This window comes from Alosa sapidissima, chromosome 2, assembly GCF_018492685.1.
Source record: "Alosa sapidissima isolate fAloSap1 chromosome 2, fAloSap1.pri, whole genome shotgun sequence".
NCBI lineage: Eukaryota > Metazoa > Chordata > Actinopteri > Clupeiformes > Clupeidae > Alosa > Alosa sapidissima.
This window is the reverse complement of record NC_055958.1, coordinates 37594645-37620856: the sequence shown is the minus strand read 5'-3', so window position 1 is coordinate 37620856 and position 26212 is coordinate 37594645. Positions and strand designations below refer to the sequence as shown.

The 26212-nt window shown below is 41.1% G+C and overlaps 3 protein-coding genes across 6 annotated transcripts in view; 2 read left to right on the top strand and 1 right to left on the bottom strand.

Moving 5' to 3' along the window:
• LOC121690338 (zinc-binding protein A33-like) overlaps nt 1-26212 on the top strand; it is a 698440-nt gene that overhangs the window by 320660 nt on the left and 351568 nt on the right. The gene's annotated exons all lie outside the window — the stretch shown is intronic.
• The window catches only part of LOC121690097, a 790202-nt gene that overhangs the window by 445319 nt on the left and 318671 nt on the right, over nt 1-26212 (top strand). The gene's annotated exons all lie outside the window — the stretch shown is intronic.
• On the bottom strand, nt 1732-26212 carry LOC121690401 (E3 ubiquitin-protein ligase TRIM35-like). Its single transcript, XM_042070933.1, has 6 exons — nt 25835-26212; nt 23122-23208; nt 22499-22726; nt 11744-11766; nt 11538-11656; nt 1732-2517 (listed from the first exon to the last, which is right to left on the bottom strand). Exons 1-6 carry the CDS (start codon nt 26210-26212, stop codon nt 1961-1963), a joined length of 1392 nt encoding a protein of 463 aa, XP_041926867.1. The 3' UTR covers nt 1732-1960.

The window sequence follows — 26212 nt, the reverse complement described above, 5'->3', positions numbered from 1 at the left end:
GCCACCTCATTTTGGGTGGCCCCCCAAAACATGTCTGTGGTATATAGCATCTGGCCCGCACGGGAGTACGACATCGTCAAACTATATAACCTCCGTAATTTCCCCCATTCATTCTCTATGGCGAGTCTTAACAGTACACATGTAATACTCTTTTTGTCCACTGGTGGTTGTTTTGGCGCTGTTTCGCGTTTACCACCAAAAACAGAATGAAATGTAGGCCTTCCTGAAAACAATGTAAGGCCATTGCTGACTGCATCAGTGCTCAAAGTATTCTAAAAATGTATCAATTAATTGTTAATAAATAACTAACTTCTATTGAAGTCATATTTCTGGGATAATTATTTCTATTTTTTATTCACTCGTTCAAATGTTCATACAAATTCACAATTCACAAAGTTCTCATCAGGTGAGTGAAAGTTAGAATGGTGGTCATTTCAGATGTTTTTGCCAGCACTTCATAAAACTCTCATAGTTTGAGAACTTTAAATTATTTGTAGTATATTGCTTTTCACAACTTGCTGTGTATGCAAAGACACAGAGTGAGTTCATTTTAAATAAAATATACTTTTGGGACTCCCTGCTAATACTTTTGGGAATGCTAAAGTCTTTTTATTAGTTTTATTTCATTTGAGCTACATTTTACATGGCATGATGGCAATATAAACACAGCTAACAAATGGTATTAAATTGCAGTAGCCTATGATTGACTGTTGTTCACAGCACTAAGCTATTTATGGTTACTGATATACTCCGAGTCTCTGGCCCTCTCTTAGAGCCAGGCATAGTGAGTTTGGGGACCACTGATTTAGAAGCTGCACTGTGAAGGTCTAGTTCAGATCTTTTCGGATTAAACAATAGAGATTCTGAAGCAATTCAATCTTTGGCTATGGATTCCTTTGGTGAACAGACAACACAAAATGACAGTGACAGCACTGGGGCTATTTTAATTCCAAAGGCAAAGAGAACTTAATAGGGATGCATAGTCTTGTGGTGATTGATTGAGAAGAAATATACATAATATGCTCATTTACACTTCACAAACTTTAAAGCTGATTTTCTCAAAACTTGTTTTTTTGCTGAGATGAGGATAGCTTCCACATTTTGGCCAATGTCTCTGGGTTGGCTAAACGGAATTGAACAAATGACCCATTGTGGATTATAAGTATTCAATAAACCCATTTTTTGTAGAACTGGACTCATTTCATTTTTAATTCACATAGTCTACATTAGGTTCGTACTAGGCTCCAATAAACAAGCACAACCTAATTGTGTGGAGTCTTAAGGCTGACACATGTTCCTTCAAAAAGTCATCCAGTTCTCTTACTTTTGAATATTTATTTTTACAATGACACATATGAACAATAAATTGCATCCAAGTATCTATAAAACTGGTGTCATGATGATTCTAGTGTAACCACGATACAACACGACGCGCTCAGAAAACTGTGAGACTGATATCTTCTCACCCCGTGCCAAATCTCATCTTCATTTAGATTAGCAATTAAACTCACATCCTTAAAGTGATGTGCACCTATTTAAACATACATCACCAATACAGTGTGATGAATGACACTATCTAAAGTTAAAGTGAAACACACATTTTCCACATAAAAATAAATGTTAGTTGCAAAATACTTAATTATCATAGCTTAAAGCCAACCTACGCAAAAAAGTTCTGCCAAAGATTGAAGGCCTATGATTTTTGAGCTAGTTCTACTTATCTTTTGTTAAATGAAGAGTTAGGTCCAATCACAGCAACTATAACAGCATGACTATGGCAATGTCACTCTCTCACTCATACCAGATAGTTTATCTAGGCTACTGCCGGCATGCTCTTCCACCCAAGTGGATAATCATTTCTCATGATTTCTCATGATCCGTTCCAATAACTAATTTGTGTGTCCTGTATTTGTGTTCTGAGCTGATCTCATGAACACATTTTTGTTGGAGGTCGGGATTTTTAAAGTTGGGTCATCTGGCATGAAGGCAGTAATAATGAAAATGGTAATGGTAATATTCTCAAAGGGGAGAGCTTGCAGCCAATACCAATGTATGGAAACACCCTCTCGGTGAAAGTGTGTGTGAGAGTGTGTAGGTGTGTGTTATTATCAGGGTCAGAGAATGACAGCTCTCCTCTGTCCCAGTCCAGCTGCACTCTGATCCTCTGGAGTTTCTGCTGCACTGTGAGGAGAGTGGAGGGCTGTGGTGCAGCACACACACTATATTCACCATTAGTATAAGACACAAACCACCGTCCATTCTTGGATGTGTAGTCTCCCTTTCTCTGGAGAGACTCTGTCATCACACCCAGGACCCACCATGTGTTCTCCCCAACCTCCACATCCCAGGAGGGAGTCCCTGAGTTAAAGCCCTCAGAGCCCAGGACACAGGTATTCTCATCAAACCTCTCTGGGTTATCAGGAAGTTGCTGCTCCTCATCACCTTGTCTTAAACTAGTCAGATCCTCAGACAGGATTACAGTGTCAGCTGCAGTATTAGGATCCAGAATCACAGGAGCTGCAGAGAGAAAGAACACACACATGAACTGAACACTGAGTGATGTGTGATGAGAATGTGAATGATGGTCATTATCAATAGGGCTGAGTGATGTGTGATGAGAATGTGAATGATGGTAATTATCAATAGGAGTGTCAGCAATTGTAATGGCTGGAGAAATTGTATCTGTAAAATGTTCTTCAGTCATAAGTATAAAGGGATCACAGCTGTGTAGGGTTGTATTCATAGGAGAGGGAGCATTACTAGTTAGATTAGATTAGATTAGATTCAACTTTATTGTCATTCAGCAGAGTACAGGTAGAGCCAATGAAATGCAGTTGACATTCAACCAGAAGTGCAAAGAAGCATTAAGTACCAAGTGCAGGTAGACTATGGTTGTGTAGACAATAGAGATTAATAATGTACAGTGTATAGTTGGATAAATACAGGTGTCCAGATGACTAGATGTCTACAGAGATAAATAGAGTATATGGTTATGGTTATGGTTATGGATTTAGCAGACGCCTTTGTCCAAAGCGACACATAAATACAAAACAACATAATAATATTTAAAATTGAACAGGGAACAGATTAAAATGTTGGTCAAATATAATAAGGAGAATAGTTATAATAAACAATACTATCAATTCAATCAATAGCCTAATAAAAAAGCAATGAAAACTAGATTTGCGGTTCCGAGGAACTGCAAGAGTGGGTTTGATCAGAGGCATGGAACTCGGCCTCATCCAAGGATTCCAACGGTACCTCATTTATGAAAATCGGGCACACGGATCAAAAGTTATCTGCATTAACGCAACATCCAATAAGCTAAAAAGCATAAATATTGTGGTTGCTATGCTGGTTGCTATGGTGGTGGCTAGGTTGACATTACAGGGGTGGTTTCTAGGTTGTTGCTAGGGTAATTAGTTAGTTGCTAGTAAGCCATCTTAAGCTGACTGCATGAAGTGATTATTTTAAGAGATACATTTTCAAACCAGAACTGTGTATAGGTCATGGTTAAAAACGTATCATAATCTCAGAAATAATCACGTAATGCAGCCAGTTTAAGATTTTTTTTTTTTTTTTTTTTTTTTTTTTATTTGCAAACATCATTGACATTACAGAAAATGCAACACTACGACATGCACATGAATACTACATACGACAAACAGACGTACATTACATAAACACATACTGTAACTTAACAAGACATCACATTGACTTGGCTTCCACAAACATAACACAACATAACATTAATAACAGAAAGGCTAAGGATGATTTGCGTCCAGGATGATTACAGATATGATTATCAGGGATGAAATTGATGACCGGAATGAAAAGAAGGGGGGATGGGGGGGGGGGGGGGGGTGCGGATGGTAGCTCTAAGAGTGTGAATGAGGTGGTGTTGGGATGGGGGTGGGGGTGAGGGGTAATGAGGGTAATGAGTATGTGAGGATGTGTGTGTGTGTGTGTGTGTGTGCGCATATGTATAAGGCTGGCTTGCTGTTGGGCCAGGAGGAGAGAAGCTGGAACATAGAGAGGGAGGGTTTCAGAGGAGAGGAGTTGTAATTATTCTATTAATGATAAGTATAATGATAGGAATAACTGATTGCCTGGTTGATTGCCTGACTGATTGCCAACCTGGGCACCCATTAATGGCCACAGTTCCACCCAGCCCCTGCAGTTATACTGCGACGCGCTGACAGAGGGGAGGACCTGCGTGCCACCCATCGCCCCAGGCCCCCAGCATATGCACACATCCCCCACTACCACGACCAACCACACCTCGCCCCCAGACCTTCACCCAACACGCCACTCTTGACCTAAATATGTACAGTATGTGAATGGCTAGGTTGAGGGGTCTATCTAGAGTGTAGCATTAAAAGAAGTGGGCATGCATGGTGAATATCTGTCAGGATTTCCCCATGCACACCACACTTACCCTGTGTAAGATGTATGCCTCCTCAATGTGTGCATTAAAATAAGTGAGGCATGCAGATAGACACCTGATGAGGCATCTACCTGCACTCCACTCTTACCCTAGCCTGTTTTGTAGTTTTTGTTTATGTATGTCACCTAACATGTAGTGCGATTAAAAGAGAGTAAAGCGTGCTGTGTGCTTCCAGGACAAGGCGTGTGCATGAGCGTATGAGGAGGGTGCACACCGGGGGCCCAGGGCCAATAGATAACCCACAGGACCCAACCAATGCCAAAACCACACAGCGACCCGCCAGGACCGAGTCTCCCAAGCCATCCAATGGGGCCCCGTCAGAATAACGATGGGAGAGGTAGAGAGAAAGAGTGAAATTAGTAAAGTTTATCAGAGAATGTAAATAAAAGGGGGAGGGAAAGAAGGGGATGCCATTTATATTACTAATAATAATAATAATAATAATAATAACAATAATAATAATAACAATAACAATAATAGTTCCAGCTACCCTCCCCTGCCTAGTGTTCGATGATATGTGTATCTGTTGATGAAGTGTGTTATGATCGTGTGGAGATGGAACTCAGGCAAAGAGGGTCAGGACTGTAAGTAGGTGATAAAGGGGTACCAAGGAGAGGTTGTATCCTGAGTATTGATTAAGTTTGTAGTTGATAGGTTTTCTAATGATATATAGTCTGTTAACAAGTTTTTCCAATGAGTGATGTGAGCTTTTTTCTTAGATTTCCAGTTCATGAGGATTGCTTTCTTGGCGATAGTCAGCGCTACCAGCAGTGTTTTATTGCAGGAGTTGCTTAAATTGACTGTGGATGTATCACCAAGTATGCATAAGGAAGGGGATGCTGGGATGTGACAGCCAAAGATGGAAGAGAGAGATTTTGTGACACTCACCCAGAAGTGGTTGATTGGAGTGCAATGCCAAACCGCATGAATGTATGTATCTGGGTTATTTTGTGTGCAGTGAGTGCAAAGATCCGAGCCAAACCCCATTTTAGCCAATTTATGTGCAGTGAAGTGGAATCTGTGAAGAACCTTGTATTGTATTAGTTGTAGATTACTATTCTTTGTCATGAGGTAGATGTTTTTGCACATTTTGGTCCAGAAGTCGGCACCGGGAGTAATTGATAAGTCTGATTCCCATTTGTGATATGGCAGGCCAATTGTTTTTTCTGAACGAGATATAATTTTGTAAATTTGGGAGAGTATTTTTTTGGGAGAGGGAATATTAAGCAGCTCTGAGATTGGTGGGGGAATGTCAAGGTTAGCTGTCTGGATGTTAATTTTTCCTAGGATAGATGATTTAATTTGCAGGTATTGTAAGAAGTGTTTACTCTCGATGCCGTGCTTCTGGACCAAACAGGAAAATGAGGCCAGATTATTGTCTTGAAGAATGTGTTGAAGGTGAGTGATGCCCTTTCCCATCCATGTGTGAAAGTTAAGTGTTTTTTTATTGACGGTGAAATCTGGGTTATTCCAAATCGGGGTGCGAGTTGATGGTGCTATAGGTGAATCAGTGATGTGGTAGAATCTCCACCAGGCTGTCAGAGTAGCTGAAATTGTTGGGGCTTTGAAGGATGGATGTTTTTTGACCGACTGACTGCAGAAAGGGAGATCTGAGATTTTAATTTCTTTACAGATTGTTTGTTCTAGGTCTAACCAGGTGTTGTCTGAGGGGGTGGGGTGTAGCCATTTGTGGATGAAGTGGAGCTGGTTGGCCAGGGCATAGTGCTGGAAGTGTGGGACCTCTAGTCCTCCCATTGCTTTTGGTTTTTGGAGAGTGGCGAGTTTGATCCTTGGGGTCTTACCTTTCCAGTAGAATTTAGTGATTAGTGAATCGAGAGACTTAAACCAGAGGGTGGTGGGCTGGGTTGGAATCATAGAGAATAGATAGTTTATTTTGGGCAGTATTGTCATTTTGATTACTGAGATTCTGCCCATGATGGATAATGGGAGGTTCTTCCAGCGTTGAAGGTCATCATCTATTGAAGTGAGTAGAGGGGAATAATTTAGGCTAAATAAGTCTGACAGCCTGGGGGAGACTTTTATCCCTAAGTAAGTGATATAGTTAGTGCAGAGTGGGATAGGTGAAGAGTTGGCTGTCACATCCCAGCTGTTGGGATGTAATGGGAGAACTGCAGATTTATTCCAATTGATTGAGTATTCAGAAATTTTAGAGAATGTGTCAATGAGTTTGATGGTTTCTTCTACTGATGTTGTGGGGTCTTGAAGAAAGAGAAGAATGTCGTCAGCATAAAGGCTGATTTTGTGATGCATATATGGAGTCTGGACACCTTTGATGAGGGGGTTCTGACGGATGGCAGCTGCTAGGGGTTCAATGAAGATTGTAAATAGTGAGGGGGAGAGTGGGCACCCCTGTCTAGTTCCCCGGTGAAGAGTGAAACTTTGTGATGTTAGTCCATTGGTGATTACTGTGGCTGAAGGAGAGGTATATAGAAGTTTAATCCAGTTAATGAACGACTCCCCGAAGCCAAACCTCCCTAATGTGGAAAACAGGAAATTCCAGTTCACCCTATCAAAAGCTTTTTCTGCGTCCAGAGTTGCTATGATGGTATTATCTTGAAAATTTGTAGAGTGATACATTATATTTAACAGTCTGCGGGTGTTGGTGGATGAAATTCTACCTTTAATGAAGCCTGTTTGGTCTGGGTGGATAATGGATGGGGTGACCTCTGCTAATCTGTGTGCTAGCATTTTTGCGATTATCTTATTGTCCACATTGAGGAGAGAAATTGGTCGGTAGCTGGATGCAATGTTGGGTCCTTATTGGGCTTGAGGAGCAGTGAAATTGAGGCTGTGGTGGAACTAGTTGGAAGACGTCCTTTCTGTTTTGATTCATTAATCATTCTGATGAAAAGTGGAGCTAAGATGGTCCAAAATTGTTTGTAGAACTCAGCAGGAAAGCCATCCGGACCTGGTGCTTTATTATCGGGCATCTGTTTCAGAGCATCAAACAGTTCTTGTTGAGTTATAGGTGATTCTAGGTTTTTTATTTCGGTCTCATTGAGTTGTGGTAATTCGATGCTGTTTAGGAAAGAGTCTATGAATTCCTGGTTGGGGTTTATTTCTGAAGAATATAGTTTATTGTAAAACTGGTAAAAAACATGATTTATTTCTTCAGGTGAGCTGGTTAGCTTCCCTGCTGAGTTCTTTATGACCGGGATTGTTGATTTTTCTTTATTACGTTGGATTTGATTTGCTAAGTATTTACCTGATTTATTGCTATGGTGGAAGTTTTCCTGCCTTAGACGGTGAATCATAAATTGAGTGTGTTTATTGAGTATTTCATTGAGTTTGAATTTATGTTTCCTAAGTTTTGCCTGTGTTTCTTCAGTTGGGTTGCTTGCATTGGTTTCTTCTAACTGTTTAATTTTATTGTTGAGTTCTACTTCCTGTTCTTTTTCCTTCTTTTTTTTGTATACTGAATATGAGATGATTCTTCCTCTGAGTACTGCTTTTCCTGTTTCCCACAGAAGGGAAGGAGATGATTCAGGGGAGCCGTTCATTTCTAGAATTGAGATGTTTATGATGACAAAACGTCCTTCTGGGTCTGTGATGGTGGCGTTATGGATGAATGAGATTCTTTTGTTAATCAGAATGCAAACTCCCCTTTGTTTTGTATTGTAATGAGATGAGAAAATGTGATTGAATTGTCTTGATTTGATGTGGGTGTAGTCTAATTCTGAGAGATGAGTTTCTTGTAGGAGACATATGTCAGCTTTTAAACTATCCAAATGATTTAAGATTTTGAGCCTCTTTGCCTGAGATCCAATCCCACGGATGTTCCAGGTCAGGAATGTAAGTGGTACCATGTTGTGATTGTACAGTTATGAAAATGTTTGATAAGGTGGGTATTGTGTGTGTGAGAGTGTGTGCAGGTGTCAGTTAGATAGGAGAGGGGGAAGGGGGGGTGGAGGAATAGGTGTGTAATGTGGTGTGCGAATGAGATGTAAAGGGTAGGGGCTGAGAAGAATATAGAGCATAAAGAGGTAGGAATTTGGTTCTGGAGTGGTGACAGCATGAACATTTCCTGTTTAGCATTGAAAACATACAGATCATAATTTGACTTTAGCCTATAGACATAATAAACAAAAACAGACAGGACACACAAGCAAACATGTATAGACAAAACACCATGAATAACATTAAACATTGAGAGAGCAAAAGAGAATGGGTGGGTAGGGGGAGCAAAAGGAATGAAACATAAGAAGAGAGAAGAGAGAGGTGATCCAAGCATCAGTAGGCAGTGGGTTAGAGAGAGATGAGGGTGATAATATTATAATCAAGATGAATGTTGGCATGAGGTATGATGTGCTATAGCCAGGTGGTGATATTGGGGTTGCGATACAGAGTTCCATTGACATACAGTTTATCGACTGACAGTGCTGCTCGTTTGCCCTCTTGCCTGAGTTGTTTCATTATGGGCAAGAGGGCTCTTCTTCTTTCCTGTATTACTTGTGGGAATTGGTCGTTTAGTCCGAATGAAGTGCCTTTCAGTTCTTTCCCTTTGCTTTTGATGAGTTCTTTGTGTTTGAAGTGTTCGAACTTGGCGATAATTGGAGGAGGTTTTTTATTGTCTTTGGAAGTGAGACGGTGTACACGGTGGAAGGTAATCTTGTCAACTGTTTCTGGCGGTAGTTTGAGAGATGACTGCAAGAATTCTTTAACTGCTTTCTCTGGGTCGTCGGGTGTATCTTTAGAAGTTGGCAGGGGAATTCCGGAAAAAATGAGGTTATCGCGCATGCTGCGGCACTGGAGGTCTAGGATTGTTTCTTTCATGATCCGATTTTCGCTGGTGAGTTGATTAACATGGTCGGATAAGTTTGTAATATTTCCTTTGAGTTCACGGTTTTCTAATGCGAGTGTGTCGATCTGTGATTGGGAAAATTCGAGGCTGGCTTTTAAGTCCTTAATATCTGCGTGCAGATGTTCCAGTATTGCAAGTTTGTTGTTTATGGATTGTAGTAAACTGACCTCGATGGATGTAGAAGTAGCGCAAGCGGTAGGTGATTCTGGTTCAGTCTCTGTTGAGTAGTCACGAGTGCGTTTCTTGCTGGGTTCAGATGACATAACGTCCAGAATGAAGAGGTTGCCGTTGGAAAAGATGGAGAATATAATCCGGTTTTTGATGAGAGTTGTAGAGAGGTAGTGGTTGTTTTTAGTAGAAGAAAAATAAAGTTTTGTATTTCTGTTTACAAGCGTCAGTGTTCAGTGCGCTGCCATTTTGGATCTCACCCAAAGTCTCGCGATGTTCAGTTCAGTGCATCACAGTGCAAGAAGTCAGATTTTTAAAGGCAATCAAATTTCTGCTGACTCTCTTCTGGCTGCGGTTAAAGGCCAGCGGCTCCTAAGAGGCCTGAAGGGTCAGTTCTGAGGTTGTTGGCTGCTGGAACCGAAAAATGGACTGCATTTTCTTAAAAGACAATGTGACTGAAGTGCGGGCAAAGTTTGCACAGAAATGTACGATTTTTCCCACCCTCATCGAACTTGTCATAAAACTTGTTTAAGTGATCACACGACGCCTCCTTGCTGCTTTGTCGTCTACATCAGCCTTTGTCAAACTTCTTTGACCTGAGGCCCAGTCAAGGCATACTTTGGGGTCATAGGGCCCACCTACATGAACCCACCCCCTCCTCCCACCCCCCCACCCCATCAAATTGTAATGATATCACAATTATTATTATTTTTTTACTATATTGCTATACATGCACTTCAAAACAGTCAATGTTTAAAGTGCTAAGATTGTTCACAAAAGTTTGTGAAAGCATGCACATCAGAGTACTGCTTTACTAATATAAAATATAATTAGGCCTACACTAGTTTCATTGTTTTTGCATTGTTGCATGATGCTTGCATGAAAAATACTTCTCAAAACAACAGCAATTATATGGGTGCCGTTGTTTTGGGATGTTTCCCTCATGCAAGCATCATACACTGATAGAGTATATACTGTATATGCTATTTAATTACATTTTATTTGAATGCCTGAATGTAAGAATTCAGGAAACACAAGCTTTTAACATTTCTGTTGTTTACTATGTAAATCGCATAACACATGAACTATACTACTGATAGCCCATTACTGTACACAATAATACTGTGCCCATTCATTATATTAAACATCAGGCGTCTTGTTTACACATTTAAACCATATTTGCACTTCGAATTTCGACTCCAAATTGTAGTAACTACATCTACGAAGTCTAAGGAAGATAACCAGGTAGTCTTTTCAAAGATTACGTTGATTTCATGAGAACGCCAGCCCTCAGAAAAGCAGTAACTAATAATTCATTCACTTCCTTTTTTCTAGCTTGCAAAATCGCGGTTGTTCTGTTTACACATTAAAACCATATTTACACTTCGAATTTCGCCTCCAAATTGTAGAAACTACATCTACTTTCCGAAGTCTGTCTGACACTTCAAACTAGCGCTGCAAATGCGTCAAGAAAGGTCCCGCCTTAGACCGTCATAATGGCCAATCGTAGACTAGGATTTCGGGGTGGCACCTGGGGTGGCCAATCGAATTTCAAGGATGGCCTGTGCCACCCAAAGCCACCCCTCTGGCTCCGCCCCTGAATCCGTCGTCTTGGTTTGTATAGAAATGAATATTAAGTGACACATACACGTAAGAGGTTGGACATACGTGACGGTTGGTAATATGTGACGTTCATATAACATATATATGTAATATATATGTACAGTATATTGCTCAGGTTTATGGGCAGGCTATGGAATATAAATTAAATCCTTGACAATCCTTCCTTGACAATGGATTTGGCTTAGTTTGTAGTGTTTATTATATGTGTCGTGGATGGAGGGGAGTTGGGAGCCAATAGTCCTTTGAGTAGATTTCACTACTCTTTGTAGTGCCTTGCAATCAGCAGCGTTGCAGTTGCTGTACCATACAGAGATGCAGTTAGTGAGCATGCTCTCGATGGTACAATGGTAGAAGTCTGTTAGAAACCTAGGACATAGGTGTGCTTTCTTCAGGGTTCGTAGAAAGTGAACTCAGTCTTTACTCATTACCCATTTATGAGAGAGAGAGAGAGAAAGAGAGAGACGTGTGTGCACTCACTGTATTGAACAATGTTTTGCATTTTCTGCCAGACTTTGAACTTCAGGTTGCCCAGGTGCTTTGCCACATTGATCAGAGGTCCTGAAACCCTCTCTGGATCCTGCAGTGTGCACTGGGCTCTGGAATAACATTCAGGAGTCAGTGCTGCTGTTGGTGTGGGTTCAGAACCACAGAGAAGAGAGAGAGACAGGAGGCAGATCACTCACCTTTCCACTGTGCTCTTGTAGTTCTGCGAATTAATAAAGGAGAACAGTCAGTTTAAAATGATTGTTTTGATAAATTCTCTCTCTCTCTCTCACACACACACACACACACACACACACACACACACACACAACGCAGACAAGCACAGACATCTGCATACATACAGGCACAAACAAATGCACAGACATCCGCACACATACAGACTCTAAATTTCACTGGTAACCTTTGCAGAGATTTCAAAACTTTAGTAATATGTTGTGTCTTTAGACTTGGTGAGCAGCCTTGCAGCTGCATTTTGCACCATCTGAAGTCGGGATAGAGTGGACTGAGTGACACCAAAATAAAGGGAGTTACAGTAGTCCAGGCGGGATGAAATAAAGGCATGAATCAACATCTCAAAGTCTTTGAAAGAAAACAGTTTTGGCTTTACTTAAGATTCTAAGGTGGTAAAAAGATGACTTGACAACAGCATTAATCTGTTTCTCAAATTTAAAATCAGTACAAAGTACAAAGCCAAGATTTCTTGCATACGGTTTTACATATCTGGCAAAAGACCCTAGTTCACTAATTGCATTTTTTGCAGCTTCATGTGAACCAAAAAATAGAATTTCTGTTTTGGATTCATTCAGTTTTAAAAAATTGTTCAACATCCATTGTTTAATCTCCTTTAGGCAATCAAGCAATGGGTTTAGAGCACCAGAGGAACCACATTTCTTGAATTTCCCCTGGGGATCAATAAAGTATCTGTCCATCTATCTATCTATCTATCATTTAAATGGGAGATACAGTTGTGTATCATCCACATAGCAATGATAGGCTATACCGTGCTTTTTCATAATTAGACTGAGTGGCAACATGTACAGTGAGAATAAAATACAGCTAAGCACTGATCCCTGTGGAACACCATAAGATAAGGGGGCAGATGAAGATGAAGTATCATTGAAAGAAACTGAAAAGGTTCTTCCCTCTAAGAAGGAGGCAAACCATTTCAGTGCAGTACCTGAAATTCCAACCCGGTGTTCAAAGGCGCTTTTAAAGAATGGAGTGATCTACAGTGTCAAAGGCGGTGCTAAGTTCTAGCAGCATAAGTAATGCACAGTTCTTTGCATCCACAGATAGTAACAAGTCGTTAGTGACTTTAATTAAAGGAGATTCCATGCTGTGTTTAGGTCGGAATCCAGACTGGAAGATGTCTAACATCTCATTCTCTGATAGAAAGGATTGGAGTTGTTGAAAGACAACCTTTTCTAGGATTTTAGAAAGAAAGGGCAATTTCGAGATGGGTCTATAATTGTCAGTGTCATCAAGCTCTTTAAAATGAGTTGGTACTTGGCCAGAGATAAGTGATGAATTGATAATAGAGAGGATGGAGGGACCCACACTCTCAAATGCCTCTTTCATCACCCTTGGTGGAATACAGTTGAGTGGATAAGAGGAGGGTTTTAAATACATTAAATGAAATACAACTTTATTTAGGATTTTTGTGTTAGACATTGTCATACATGGGAAATTTGCACTTGAAAATTAGGTATGAAGTTATTTTTTTCGTGTGTGATGATCTATAAATTATATATTTCCATTTATTTTAGACATGCAACCTAGTTGGTAAGGAAGTACTAAACAGTAGTATTATATAAATAAATTCAAAACTTCTGATGGGATTCATTGTGAAGATATTGTGGTCAAAACATGTTTCATAAATGCAATTTTCAGCAAGTCATAGCTTGACAAATATTCAACTGTAGGCCAATTATTTCAGAAGTTCCGGAAAATTTCAAGGATCTGGCATTAATTGTTCAAGAGTAATGACTGATGGAACATAGTCATTTTAAAAAATAGCATTTTTTCAGACTCATGAGCCTGTTTTTAAGCTTCCATATCTCAGACAATAAAGTAGATACAAGCTTAAATTGTTGCACAGTAGTTGCTGGATATGGTACCATTATTGTCCTAAAGTTTGTAGAAAATCCAAGATGGTCAGGCGGGAAATTTCTCTAAAATCTTTTGATTTGGCACGGATTGACCCACATATGATTTGCTCCCCATGTGCTTGGGAGCTCCCATCTTCCAAGAACTTAGGTCAATGGTTTGGTGAGGATGATGAATGCACACTTTGTTCATGTGTGGGCAGCCTCCACCATATCCTATCAGGGTGCAAGGTATGTCTCACCCAGGGGCGGTATATGTGGCGTCACAACCAGATATTGAAATGTGTGGCAGCGGCAATTGAGGATAAAATAAGAGAAGTCAATTCATTAGCAGCTAAAGGGGTTAGGCAAATTAACTTAGTACGTCAGGAAACCTCATTCCGCGAAGGCCAGGTGTAAAACCAGCCAGTTGGAAAATGGAGCGGGCCAGGAAATGAAGGTTGATCTTGGCCAGCAGATGGCGGTACCTCCACATATAGTGAGTACCAAACTAAGACCCAACTTACTTCTGTGGTCAGATTCAGAGAAGATTGTTTACTTCATTGACCTTACAGTTTTCTGGGAAGACAGAGTGGAAGAGGCCAATGAGCTGAAGAGAGCGAAATACACTGAAATAGCAGAGTGTGGTCAGAGGGGTATAGACCTCTCCGGAATAAGTCCCGCCTCCGAAACATCCGGATCCCCCCAACTTCCGGGCGTCGAATGTCTATGGGAAATAACATGGCGTTTCGAAATATCATACCTGTCAAACATCTGTAGGTGGCGAAGTAGAAAAAAATGGTGGGCCGATTGGCCTCCACACTTCTGCCATCTAGTTTCCACTGGATTTTTTGATTGTCGGTGCCGTTAAAGTAGAAATATATCAGTAAGAAGCACTAAGCTAACGCACGCTTCGGATGCCGCGACTCCCTGAGTCAAGGTTGCATAGCAACGGCAATGTTTCATAGTTTGTCTTCACTGAAATGGAGTTTGTGGCAACAGAGCCTGTCTACGGAGGTGGCACCAACCCTGCATGAAATCGTCATGTTTGATAGGTGGCCCACTGGTTAGCACTCTGGACTTGTAACCGGAGGGTTGCCGGTTCGAGCCCCGACCAGTGGGCCGCGGCTGAAGTGCCCTTGAGCAAGGCACCTAACCCCTCACTGCTCCCCCAGCGCCGCCATTGTAGCAGGCAGCTCACTGCGCCGGGATTAGTGTGTGCTTCACCTCACTGTGTGTTCACTGTGTGCTGAGTGTGTTTCACTAATTCACGATTGGGTTAAATGCAGAGACCAAATTTCCCTCACGGGATCAAAAAAGTATATTATACTATACTTATACTTAGGTTGTTAATACATTCTGAAAATGTTACTGTTCTGATCAAGGTCATGCAAAATAAAGCTATCGACTCAATACGACTCTGCCTCTGATTCCTAGTCTGCTTATCATTATCTGTTTTTCGTGAAAAAAAAAATCGTCTCGTCATGTCTTTAGTGTCTTTGTCGGCGATTTCTTTCTTTTTCAAATATCTCAATAACAGCCAACAAACTCTCAGCACAATTAAACCAAAGTTAAGTCGTGTTGAAAAGAGGCTGAACCTTGCAAACGATTAAATCAAGCGTGAATCACACTCCGCCCGCGTACATCGGAACTAGCTCCCGGTTAGCATTAACAATCGTTTACTACTTTAACGGCACCAACAATCAAAAAATCCAGTGGAAACCAGATGGCAGAAGTATGTAGGCCAATCGGCCTACTAGCTTTTTCTACTTTACCACCTACAGAGTTTGACAGGTACGATTTTTTGAAACGCCATGTTATTTCCCATAGACATTCGACAACCGGAAGTTGGGTGGATCCAGATGTTTCGGAGGCGGGACTTATTCCGGAGAGGTCTATTTCACAAAACCTTGATAAGGGATTAAGCTGAGATTTTTAGGTTATCCTGGATGAATTTAGCCTTGACTTGGTTTCACGAGATGGCACACAAGTTACCATGGGTATTTATTATCTGCACCTAGCCTGGTCCCCACCAGGATAACAGCCAAGCTAAGTTAATTCTAATGGTAATTATGTCGTCTTATTGGTTCAGCTAGCTGTCATTCACATCAGACCTCCGTGCTAATTTTAAGGAGCTTTATTCTATTTATAAACTATTTGCTAAATGTATTTGCTCTCAAAACAAAACAGATTGTCTGCCTACTACCATATGGTTATTATTTTAATTGTGATAGCCTTATAATTATTAACATAGGCCTAGGTACTCATTGTTTGCTTATTTTATTGATAGATGTTTAAAGAATAGCCTACTGTAGTTGATTGGAAGTGGAGGGGCAATATCTCAAAGGTATTTTCAACTATAATATTAAGGTATATCATACTATGTGCATCTTTGCAGTGGCAAGCGCTTTCTTAATGACATTGCGTGCCGAGACAACGAAGCACTCACACGTGGGTGCATACGTACATTTGCATTCAGTTGGTCTACCACACCTACTGCTGTTTTACAGAAATAGCAATGATTACCCATTCCAAAAAGGACAACTTTACTTCATTGTTAGTCTATATCAAAAGCGGTTGTTCACTTGGCGCTATTTTCCGCCTCTTTTTTATTCCAACCGTGGGCACTTTGGAGCAGAAATGAGAACGCACACACATCCTGAATTACTTACACTTGGCTTGACATAGTCGCTGCTACTCCTCCTGGATTGGCATTAGTGAAACGAGTTGAGCTAGGATGACCAGACAACGCTATGTCAAACCTCGCTTCATCACTTATCTTGGATGTCTTAATTCTGCCTTTGTGAAATACCCCTCTGGGGCGCAAGCTAAGTTAACTGGCTCATTTGTTTTGTGTTTGTGACGGACCGTGCTTAGGTCGATGGTGGTTGGTTAGGGTTTTTATGGTTATGGTTCAGTCCGCATCAACGGGACGGACCAACTTAGCCAACCTAGACCATGCCTATGTTGGTTAACCCTTTAGCCGCCAGGGTTTAAAAAAAAATAAATTGGATTTTTACATCAAAATTTCAAAAGGCCATGGCTTGCAAGTGGTCAGAGATAAAGTCCTACTGTAAATGTGAAAATCATTGAGTATGAACAGAAGTTTATGAAGGGGGTAAATTTACTCATCTAATTTGCATATTATGACGTCACTGGATGGTAACCACCGTGAATTATGGACATTTCAGTAAATACTAGATGTTGAACATATTTGAGCAGTTTTACTTTCTTTTTTTGTCATTTCACCCACATAACAAATGAACAGGAAAACAGTCACATGTAAACCAACAATAGATAGATAGATAGATAGATAGATAGATAGATAGATAGATAGATAGATAGATAGATACTTTATTGATATCCAGGGGAAATTCAAGGTCTCAGCAGCAGCATACATACAACACAAACACATTCTTTAACAGCAGAAAGAGTAAATAAAGTATATAATATAAAAACACAACTAAGCAGTAAGGACAGTAGAAGATAAAGAATATGCTAAATATACTGAAATACAAATTATACTAACACTTAATACAATATACAAAAATATACTAAAATACAAATTATACTAACACTTAATCTAAATCAATTCTAAAAACAGTATCCACATAGTGGTGATTAATAAATCAGAGGCGCTTGCAATGACTGAGGTAGGGACTGAGCCTGTGATTCTCTGTGCATAGTAAGGTATGGTAAGGTGCTCTAAGGTGCTCTGTGTGAATGAGTGTCATGGTGGTAGTGCAATGGTGATAGTGGTCATGGTGATAGTGCAAATGAGTAAGTCAACAGTGCAACAATGCAGAAATAAAGTAAAGTAAAGTCTATATATCTATATATTTAACTATTTATGAAAATGTATAAGTGTGGCCACAGTTCGGCTGTGGCATGGAGGGGGGAGGGTTATGCATATGTGCTGATGTGCTAATATAGCACGCAAACAGTAAGGCATAAAGACAGTGGTACAAGTGGCTAGTGGACAGACAGTACCAAACATGGAGGGGGTGAAGAGGCAGACAGACTATGCAGAGAAGTCTATCTCTCCTCTTCCCTTAAGTGAGGCATTGAACAGTTCAATGGCCCTGGGGACAAATTACTTTCTCAGTCTGTCAGTTGTGCAAGGCAGTGAGCGAAGATCAGGCTCTTCTGCTTAACAATAGTGCTATGGAGTGGGTGACACTCATTGTCCAAGATGTTGATCAGTTTGTTCAGGGTCCTTTTGTCAGATAGTGAAGTGATGCACTCCAGTTCAGCTCCAACTACAGAGTCAGCTTTCCTTACCAGCCTGTCAATTCGCCCCACATCCTTCTTCCTTGTGCTTCCTCCCCAGCATACTACTGCATAGAAGAGGACGCTGGCAACAACAGACTGGTAGAACATCCTGAGGAGCTTACTGCACACATTGAAGGACCGCAGCCTCCTCAGGAAGTACAGCCTGCTCTGCCCTTTCTTGTAGAGTGCGTCAGTGTTGGCTGACCAGTCCAGTTTATTGTCCAGGTGGAGACCCAGATACTTGTAGGTGCTAACCACCTCCACATTGATCCCATCAATGTGGACTGGTAGCAGAGTGGGCTTAGACCTGCGGAAATCCACCACCATCTCCTTGGTCTTTGAAGTGTTAAGTTGAAGATGATTGAGTTTGCACCATTGCACAAAGTCCTCCACCAGGCTCCTGTACTCCTCCTCCTGCCCGTTCCTGATACACCCCACAATTGCAGTATCATCAGAAAACTTCTGCATGTGGCATGACTCGGTGTTGTAGCAGAAGTCAGATGTGTACAGGGTGAACAGGACTGGAGAGAGCACAGTTCCCTGTGGCGCTCCGGTGCTGCAGATCACAGTGTCAGAGAGACAGTTCTAAACTATTACTATAATCACAAACCCTATGCTACTATACAATAAAGTAGCCTGGTCAAATCAGTTCCATATCGCGGGTGACTTTGTAGTTCTTCAGAGCCCTATTTTTACAACCCCTCCTGTCTATACCACGTCCATTACGGACACTATCATCACTAATTGCCACTGGCACCTCCAGCTATGTTGGGCAGAGGGTCGAAATAAGCATGGTATGCTTAGTGGACACTGTCGCAAAGACGCACCTCCATTCACAGACGCAACGTGACTATCAGTCAATAGATGATCGATCATATTCTCCAAAAGGCAGATATTCTCCTTCAGAATCATAATAGGTGAATAACAGATCCAAGACTTCATCACACGTGAATTTTTTTTTCCAACATTTGGTGTATTTCTGCTTCAATTTGTGCAAAACTATGGCCCGCATCGCTTCCGCGTTATGGAGGAAATGCACGTCGTCTTCGTGTGTTTCTCGCGTGTTTTTCGCGTGCTTCCTGAAAACTTTGAAAAAAAAGGTTGAGCTTGAATCGAAGCTCTGGGTGTCTGCCAACTAGTGGTCAAGAGTACAAATGAGATTTTACACTGTACTCTATCGTCTGTTTTATTCAGTAATGACGCTTGTCGCAATATTGCGACATGGGCGGTTAGAGGGTTAAGAGTATTTGGATGTTTATTGTGGTAATACTGTATGGTGGCAACATGGGGCGTAAGCTAAGGCAGTGGTTCCCAACCTGGGGTCTGCGGACCCCACTAGAGGTCGCCAGAGATTACAGGGGGTCTGCACAATGTTGCCTGGGCTGAGGTTGTAAGGTAGGGATGTTGGAACGAATTTCCAAAGTCGAATATAAATTGAATATTTAAAAAATCAATACTATTCAAATTTGGAAATTACTATTCGAATGTGGTGTTTTGTGGAGTTTTTTATGTGTTGGCCAACTTTAGCAATATGTGAAAACAAAATGCTTTTGTCACATCTAATGCACAATCTAAATATGGCAGAAGCGATGAGTGCACGCCTGAGTGCACATCTGATAACGCTACACCCTGACAAGCTGGATAGGTAAACAGTCTGAGGACGAGGAACCGCGCAGCTAAGACAGGCAAGAATTAGGTTTTTACTTCCCTCCTATGTCCGGTGCTTTTGTCACTTCTGATAGGCATAATGGTTTATGGAATTACGGGCGATAGAAAAAAAAGAAAGCAAAGTTTTCCCCAATCAGGAAATACTTGCTAATTTGGCGTCATCAAAGGAATAGAGGAATTCAATAAAGTGGTAGTGGTATGGGCGTTCATTCAGTGTGTGTGCACGCCATGCACAAAAGAAATTGAAACCACTCAAGTTGCACAGATATTGTTGGTAGACTGAGCTTTTGTTCAATATAACAACCCAGATAGCAATTTCCTTTGGACCGGACCCGCATAAAAGCCTTTAGATTCGCCTGTAGCGGACATACGGTATCTGACTGGGCCAGGTCTGCTCCTGATAGAGGTTTCAGCTCTGCTAGCAATGCTGTTTTATCACTGGTTTACAGATTTGTCCCAGGTCCAATTTCCGCAACTCAACTGGAAGTCAGGAGATGCGTTTAAAATACAAAACACTGATTTGGCCCAAACCTGTGATACGGATATGAGCCGAAGGACCATTTTTTCACAGCAGACCCAGGTGGTAATGACATTAATTAAGGTGCTGATTCTGCTAAATTGACCTTTCCCTACTTCATTGTCAACTGGCTGCTAAAGAAAAAAAAAGGTATTTTGGAATGGCACAAATGTAGAAACCATGGGGGTGCATTGCTCCCATCAACTGGACAGCGGCACACATCCGCAGCACTCTCCATTTCCGCGGCATCTTGTTCTGTAGGTCGGATAGGAAATTCCATCCTCCTCCGTCTTTTAACTCAGTCCTATAAACCAGTATTTTCTCCTTCCCGCTCCCTCTATTCGTTCTCTTCTCCGGACCAGGAAGCAGGCTGCTCTTTTTGGCATTCTGGCGCGGATCTTCCGCAGGCCATTCAGCCGGCCGAAGCACACCAGTCACCTCGCAAACTGGGCATGTCGACAGCGCTTTCCTGTACCACACGCTGTAGAGCGTATCACTCCGCCGCTTCAGCCACGTCAGCGGCCCAGGTTCTTAACCGCCGATTTCCTTCCTGCAGCATCTCTGCCGTAGTTCCAGATCCAACTCAGGCGGCCCCGGTAGCGACCGCGTCGCTATTCCCTCCGCCTCCTCTTCCCCTTCCCCACCCACTTCCCCCAGCCAGGACCCGGTCCAGGGCTGCCCCTCTTCCAGTAGTTCCGATGACTGCTCCCTCCCTTCCCCCTTTAACCCCTCCTCTTTCCATTCCCGGAGCCATGTCTGTACAGCACGTCAAATTCACCTCGCTAGCGCCCTATTTTCTTTACGAGTTAGCGAGCGCCGGCTCCGGTATACACTCAGTATAGCAATAATGCTGACGGGCGAACTAGTGAATATACACAAACACACACATGCTCAAAAAGGTGCATGCACACACACACACACACACACACACACACACAAACAAATACACACTCACAGACAGACGTTTTGATTCACTGAAACCTTTTTCTAATCTCAGAGTGATTCTGCTTCCTCTCTTGACTCAAACCACAATGAGATGAATCAAAGCCAGTCACACTGATCCACACCACAGAAACACCACACTCTAACAAAGATACTAAGCAAACATTAACAACATGTACTGATGAAAGTGTGTCAGCTGAGCAGTGTGAACAGCTGGTCATATGAATAGCATATAACAAGAAGTTTGACTATTTTAATCATTTAAACCAGTAATCAGACCTTACAGTTTTTCTCAGTTGTTAAAACACTAAATCCCATCGGCTGAAGAAAGTTCTCAGTTGCTTGAACTCGTTAAGGTAATTGTTCAGTCTGTTGTCAATACCTTAAACCATTTCACATGGTAAAACACAATTTGCAGATCTCACTTACAATTTTTAGCAAAACGTTGAACACATTCTCATTCTCAAAACACATTCTGCACTCCAATGCACATGCATCCATACTGGTAAACACAAGTGGCAAAAATGAAATAGAAATAGATTGATTAAACACACTCAAAATTGATTTCACTTGTTTCAAATGATGTGACAAAACCAATATAAGCCAGTTCAGAGAGCAAACAGGTTGTTGAAGGTGGGAATGAGAATGGATAGAAGAAACTATGTGAGAGGATGAGGACGAGTGCATATGCGAGGTGGGGGACGAGGAGGAAGGGGAGGAAGGCAAGAAAGAGGATTTGTATCGGACACTGTAGTACAGTGCATTGCAGGCTGTATATTGTGCAATACTGTAAACAAATCGTATGGCCCTGAACATTGTGCTTTCCATTTGTTTACAGTACTGACTGCTCAATAGATTTTGACTGGTTGTTCATATCAACAAAGAACAAGAATCAAAGGACAAGTTTGTGAGATGCAGGGTACTGTAAAAATAGAGGTACAAGGTGAAGGAAGAACAAACAAAATGCAAAGAGCAAAGCAAAGCAGTTGATGTTTTCATTCATCAAAAGACAATGATGGAAAAATATGAAATTTGTTTTGAGATTTAAAAATGTACTTCTCCCTGAGAACTATATGTTTTGAACAATGCGTTTTCTGGTGTATTTTTTACTGACTGCTTAATAGTGTATGTCATTTTGATCACTTTGTTTATGATTTCAGAGCAGTGTTTGATTTTGAGCACAAGTAAAACTGTTTTGAAGCGAAAGTTTGATTTTGAGCACAGGTAAATCTGTTTTGAGGTGAAAGTTTCATTTTGAGCACAGGTAAAACTGAAGCGAAAGTTTGATTTTGCAAGAGGAGTCAGAGGTTTTGTAAATAGTGCTTGAAGCTGAGGTTTTGCGTTTAATGTTTTAAGAAAACGGGGCAAGGTTTCAGAAATTGTGTTTTAGCAATTGAGAAAAACTGTAATATTAAAGGACCCTCAATACAGAAAGACTGGATGGTTCTGACCTGCAGGAATGTGACATCATCAGCTCCCATCTCTTCTATGGCTCTGATTGTGTCTGAAAGAGATGAGATCTCTCTGCTCATCTTCTCAATCTTCTCCTTCATCGGTTGACTCTTCTGCTCCTCTTCCTCCCTCAGTGCAGCTATCCTGGTTGCCTCTTGATCTTGTAGAAACTGGTGAAGCTCAACAAACTGCTTCTTGATCTGCCTCTCTGTGTCTTCGGCCTGAGTCTGGATAACAGAGCAAAATTAGATATGAGTCTTCAGCATCATGCATAAGATTCAGCATCATACATTTGTTTAACAATTACATAATCTTGATATTAACTAAAATAATCAATATTAATTACAGACTTAACCCTATATAGAATATTGCTTAATATACAAGTTTACTTTTTTCCTGTAAACCAACATAAACATATTATAATATATATTATAATTGATATTATGAGATATTTTGTGAGGATTCCACATGCAGTGGTTTGTTGTTGGTAAAAATTAGGGAACTAAACATGGTTAGTGACTGGAATGTAAAATAATGCTTGCAAATACTCCCAATAATGATTTCCCTTTTCTATTTGTAATTGACAGACATTAGTTAGCCATCATCACAGTATTACGCTCACCTTAATATACTCAGCTGATTTATGACAGGTGTCTTTAGCCTTCTCAAAGGCCTTCAGCTTGTCCTGCAGTTTGACCATGAGCTCCTCCTGAAATAAATAAATACTTTAATGTAGAGCGTCAGTGTGTCTCTTATCTCTAATTACCAGGACTTTGAACCAGATTTTTTCCCAATTGGTTCATTCCGAACAGAAACAGTATTTTAACGTTTCCTGTTTTCGGTTCAACCCTAAAATTGACGTTCCTGAACCAGTTAGAACAAAAAAATAAAGTTCCCGAACCAGTTAATAACGGCCCGTGTCAGATGCGGGACATACAAATAAGTAGGCTGCTAATTAGGACTTTAAAATTCTATTGTTAGTCTACATCAGAGGTTCCCAAACTGTGAGGCGCGCCAAATGATTTGAGGGGAGGCGCGGAAGGTTGATTAAAAAAAGAAGGGAAAACGTGTATTTCATGTTAGAACTATCTATGTTTTTTTTTTCAATGATTATGTAATTGTCAACATTATACAATTGAAATAAATCATAGAAGAGATGTATACTAAATCTTTGGGATAGTGGAAAGTATTATTGATCCCTATCCTGAGTGAGAATGTATTGTGCCAAACTTCATAACGTAATTTAGCAACAGTGCCGCCAGGCGAGCTAGCTGCAAGTTACCAGTGAACACTGAACAGTAACTTGCAGCTCCAAGCGGATTTTTACACGCAGCCTTACAACACTGTTTACAGCTCTTCGAGTCACGGTACAATTTATTTTTTGGTAGGCTACATAGCTAATTTAGATAAACTTATGGTGTGGGTGGTTGCGTTTCTTTAGGAATCCGCCGCCTTGGTTTGTATAGAAATGAATATTAAGTTACAGATACACGTAAGAGGTTGGACATACGTGACTGTAATATGTGACGTTCTGATAGCTAACTTAAAATGGACAGATTTGTCACATTTTATCGCTGCACGGCCCGAGCCTGATATGGGCAACAAAGCCAAACGTCGAAAATATGATAACTCATTGTATTGCATAGCATAGTATAGCACCTATTTAAGTGGCTTAACTGAAGTGAATATCATTATTTGAAAATGATTGTCAGGGAGGTGTCACTGTTTTCGGAGGGGAGGCCCCGAGGCCCACATTGATGGAGTTTGGGAACCCATGGTCTACATAATTTTCCTTAAGTCTCTATCCTGTCATCAAACATAAAAAAAAAACACTATAGGCTACATTATGTAAGCGGCATAACTGTAATTCTGACGTGCCTACATTTATTTTCAGTATTATACATGAATTAAGACAAGGAACATTTCTGCTATGTTGTTTATTGGCAAACAACTGAACACATATCCATTATACTTCTTGCATGTGTAACGGATGCCAGCTAGCTTAGCTGTGCTTGAGGGGGCAGCCGTGGCCTACTGGTTAGTACTTCAGACCTGTAACCGTAGGGTCGACGGTTCGAACCCCGACCAGTAGGCACAGCTGAAGTGCCCTTGAGCAAGGCACCTAACCCCTCACTGCTCCCCGAGCGCCGCTGTTGTTGCAGGCAGCTCACTGCGCCGGGATTAGTGTGTGGTTCAACTCACTGTGTACACTATGTGCTGTGTGTGTTTCACTAATTCACGGATTGGGATAAATGCAGAGACCAAATTTCCCTCACGGTCTCAAAAGAGTATACCATACTATACTGAACGTTGGTAAACCTCACTCCCCAAAGCCTCAAAAGTGCTGCTGGCATGCGAGCCAGTAGCCTGGGCTATTGGCTCAATTAACTCTAGCGTGCTCGCCTCCCAATCCGAGGTGCTGCTGTTCGCAGGTTCGAGTCCGGGCGTGTGCAGGGCTGAATCATGATCAGGTTCACATGGCTCAATTGGTGCAAATGACAAAGTAGGGCAGGCTACATAGCTGTCAATTGAGAACTTAAATTGACCAAACCTGGTCAGGGCCCAATCAGTGTAGGCTATTTGTTTCTCTTATGTCATCAAGCAATACAAAACCACAGAGAATTACAGAAGCATCACTGTAGTTCTTACATCCATCCAAATGCCTATGCAAGTCACATAGTTAGATAAAATTCGCATTTAAAACCAAACATTTGTGAGATACTTGGTACAATATTTACCTCTTATGATTGAGCTTGAGAGACAGGCTACAGTTTGGGCATACAATCTTGATTAGGCTACTTGCTGGCGGCAAGCTTATTTCTCCTGATGAGTGAACGACCCAAAGTCAAACTCACCAAATCATATTGCAAAGAAAAAAAAAATAATACAACACAAAAAAAATAACGGTATTAACCGGTTACCATTATTTTAGATAAATGATTCTGTTCCGTTCATTATTTTAGATAAACATAAAAACATAAAAAATGTAAAGTTTCTGGTTTCATTTCTGTTCCTAGCGAAACGTCAAAAGTTTCTGGTTTTCGTTTTCGTACCGTGAACCGGTTCAAAGCCTTACTGATTACATTAACCACTGACCTGAACAGGGCCATGTCACTCTCAAAGACACTCAAAGTCCGGGGAAAGGGACCAGAAGTGTGCCACGACATGAATTTGTGTGGACAGGGGAAACGTTTTAGGCACTTGTCTGCACACAAATACTTAATCTTCTGCATTATAGGCCTATCTCAAAAGGAAATGTCATATTTACAGTACATGTTCAAAGTAAGCATCCTGTGCAAAAAGCATAATGTGCTTTGCATTACTATGGAACCTACCTTTGCATCAGTCGCTGCTTTGTCAATGGGACTGAACTTGTGATCTTTGTGTAAATTGTCTTGACATGTCAGACACATGAGCTGCTGATCATCTTGACAGAAGAACTCAAGTTTTTCTTTGTGCAGACTGCAGGACATTTGTGTTTGTCTCCTCTCTTGTAAGAAGGTCTCACACAGGTTCTTTAATGCCAAATTTGGGGGCGGCCCATCCTTTGAACATTTCCTCCTGCAGACTGGACATTGTTTGAATCCTTTAATCTTCCAGTAGTTCTGCAGACAGGTTTTGCAGACGCTGTGACTACAGGAGAGGAGTATCGGGTCCTTGAATATGTCAATACACACAGGGCAGGTAAGATCCATTACTAGCCTCGTCGCCAT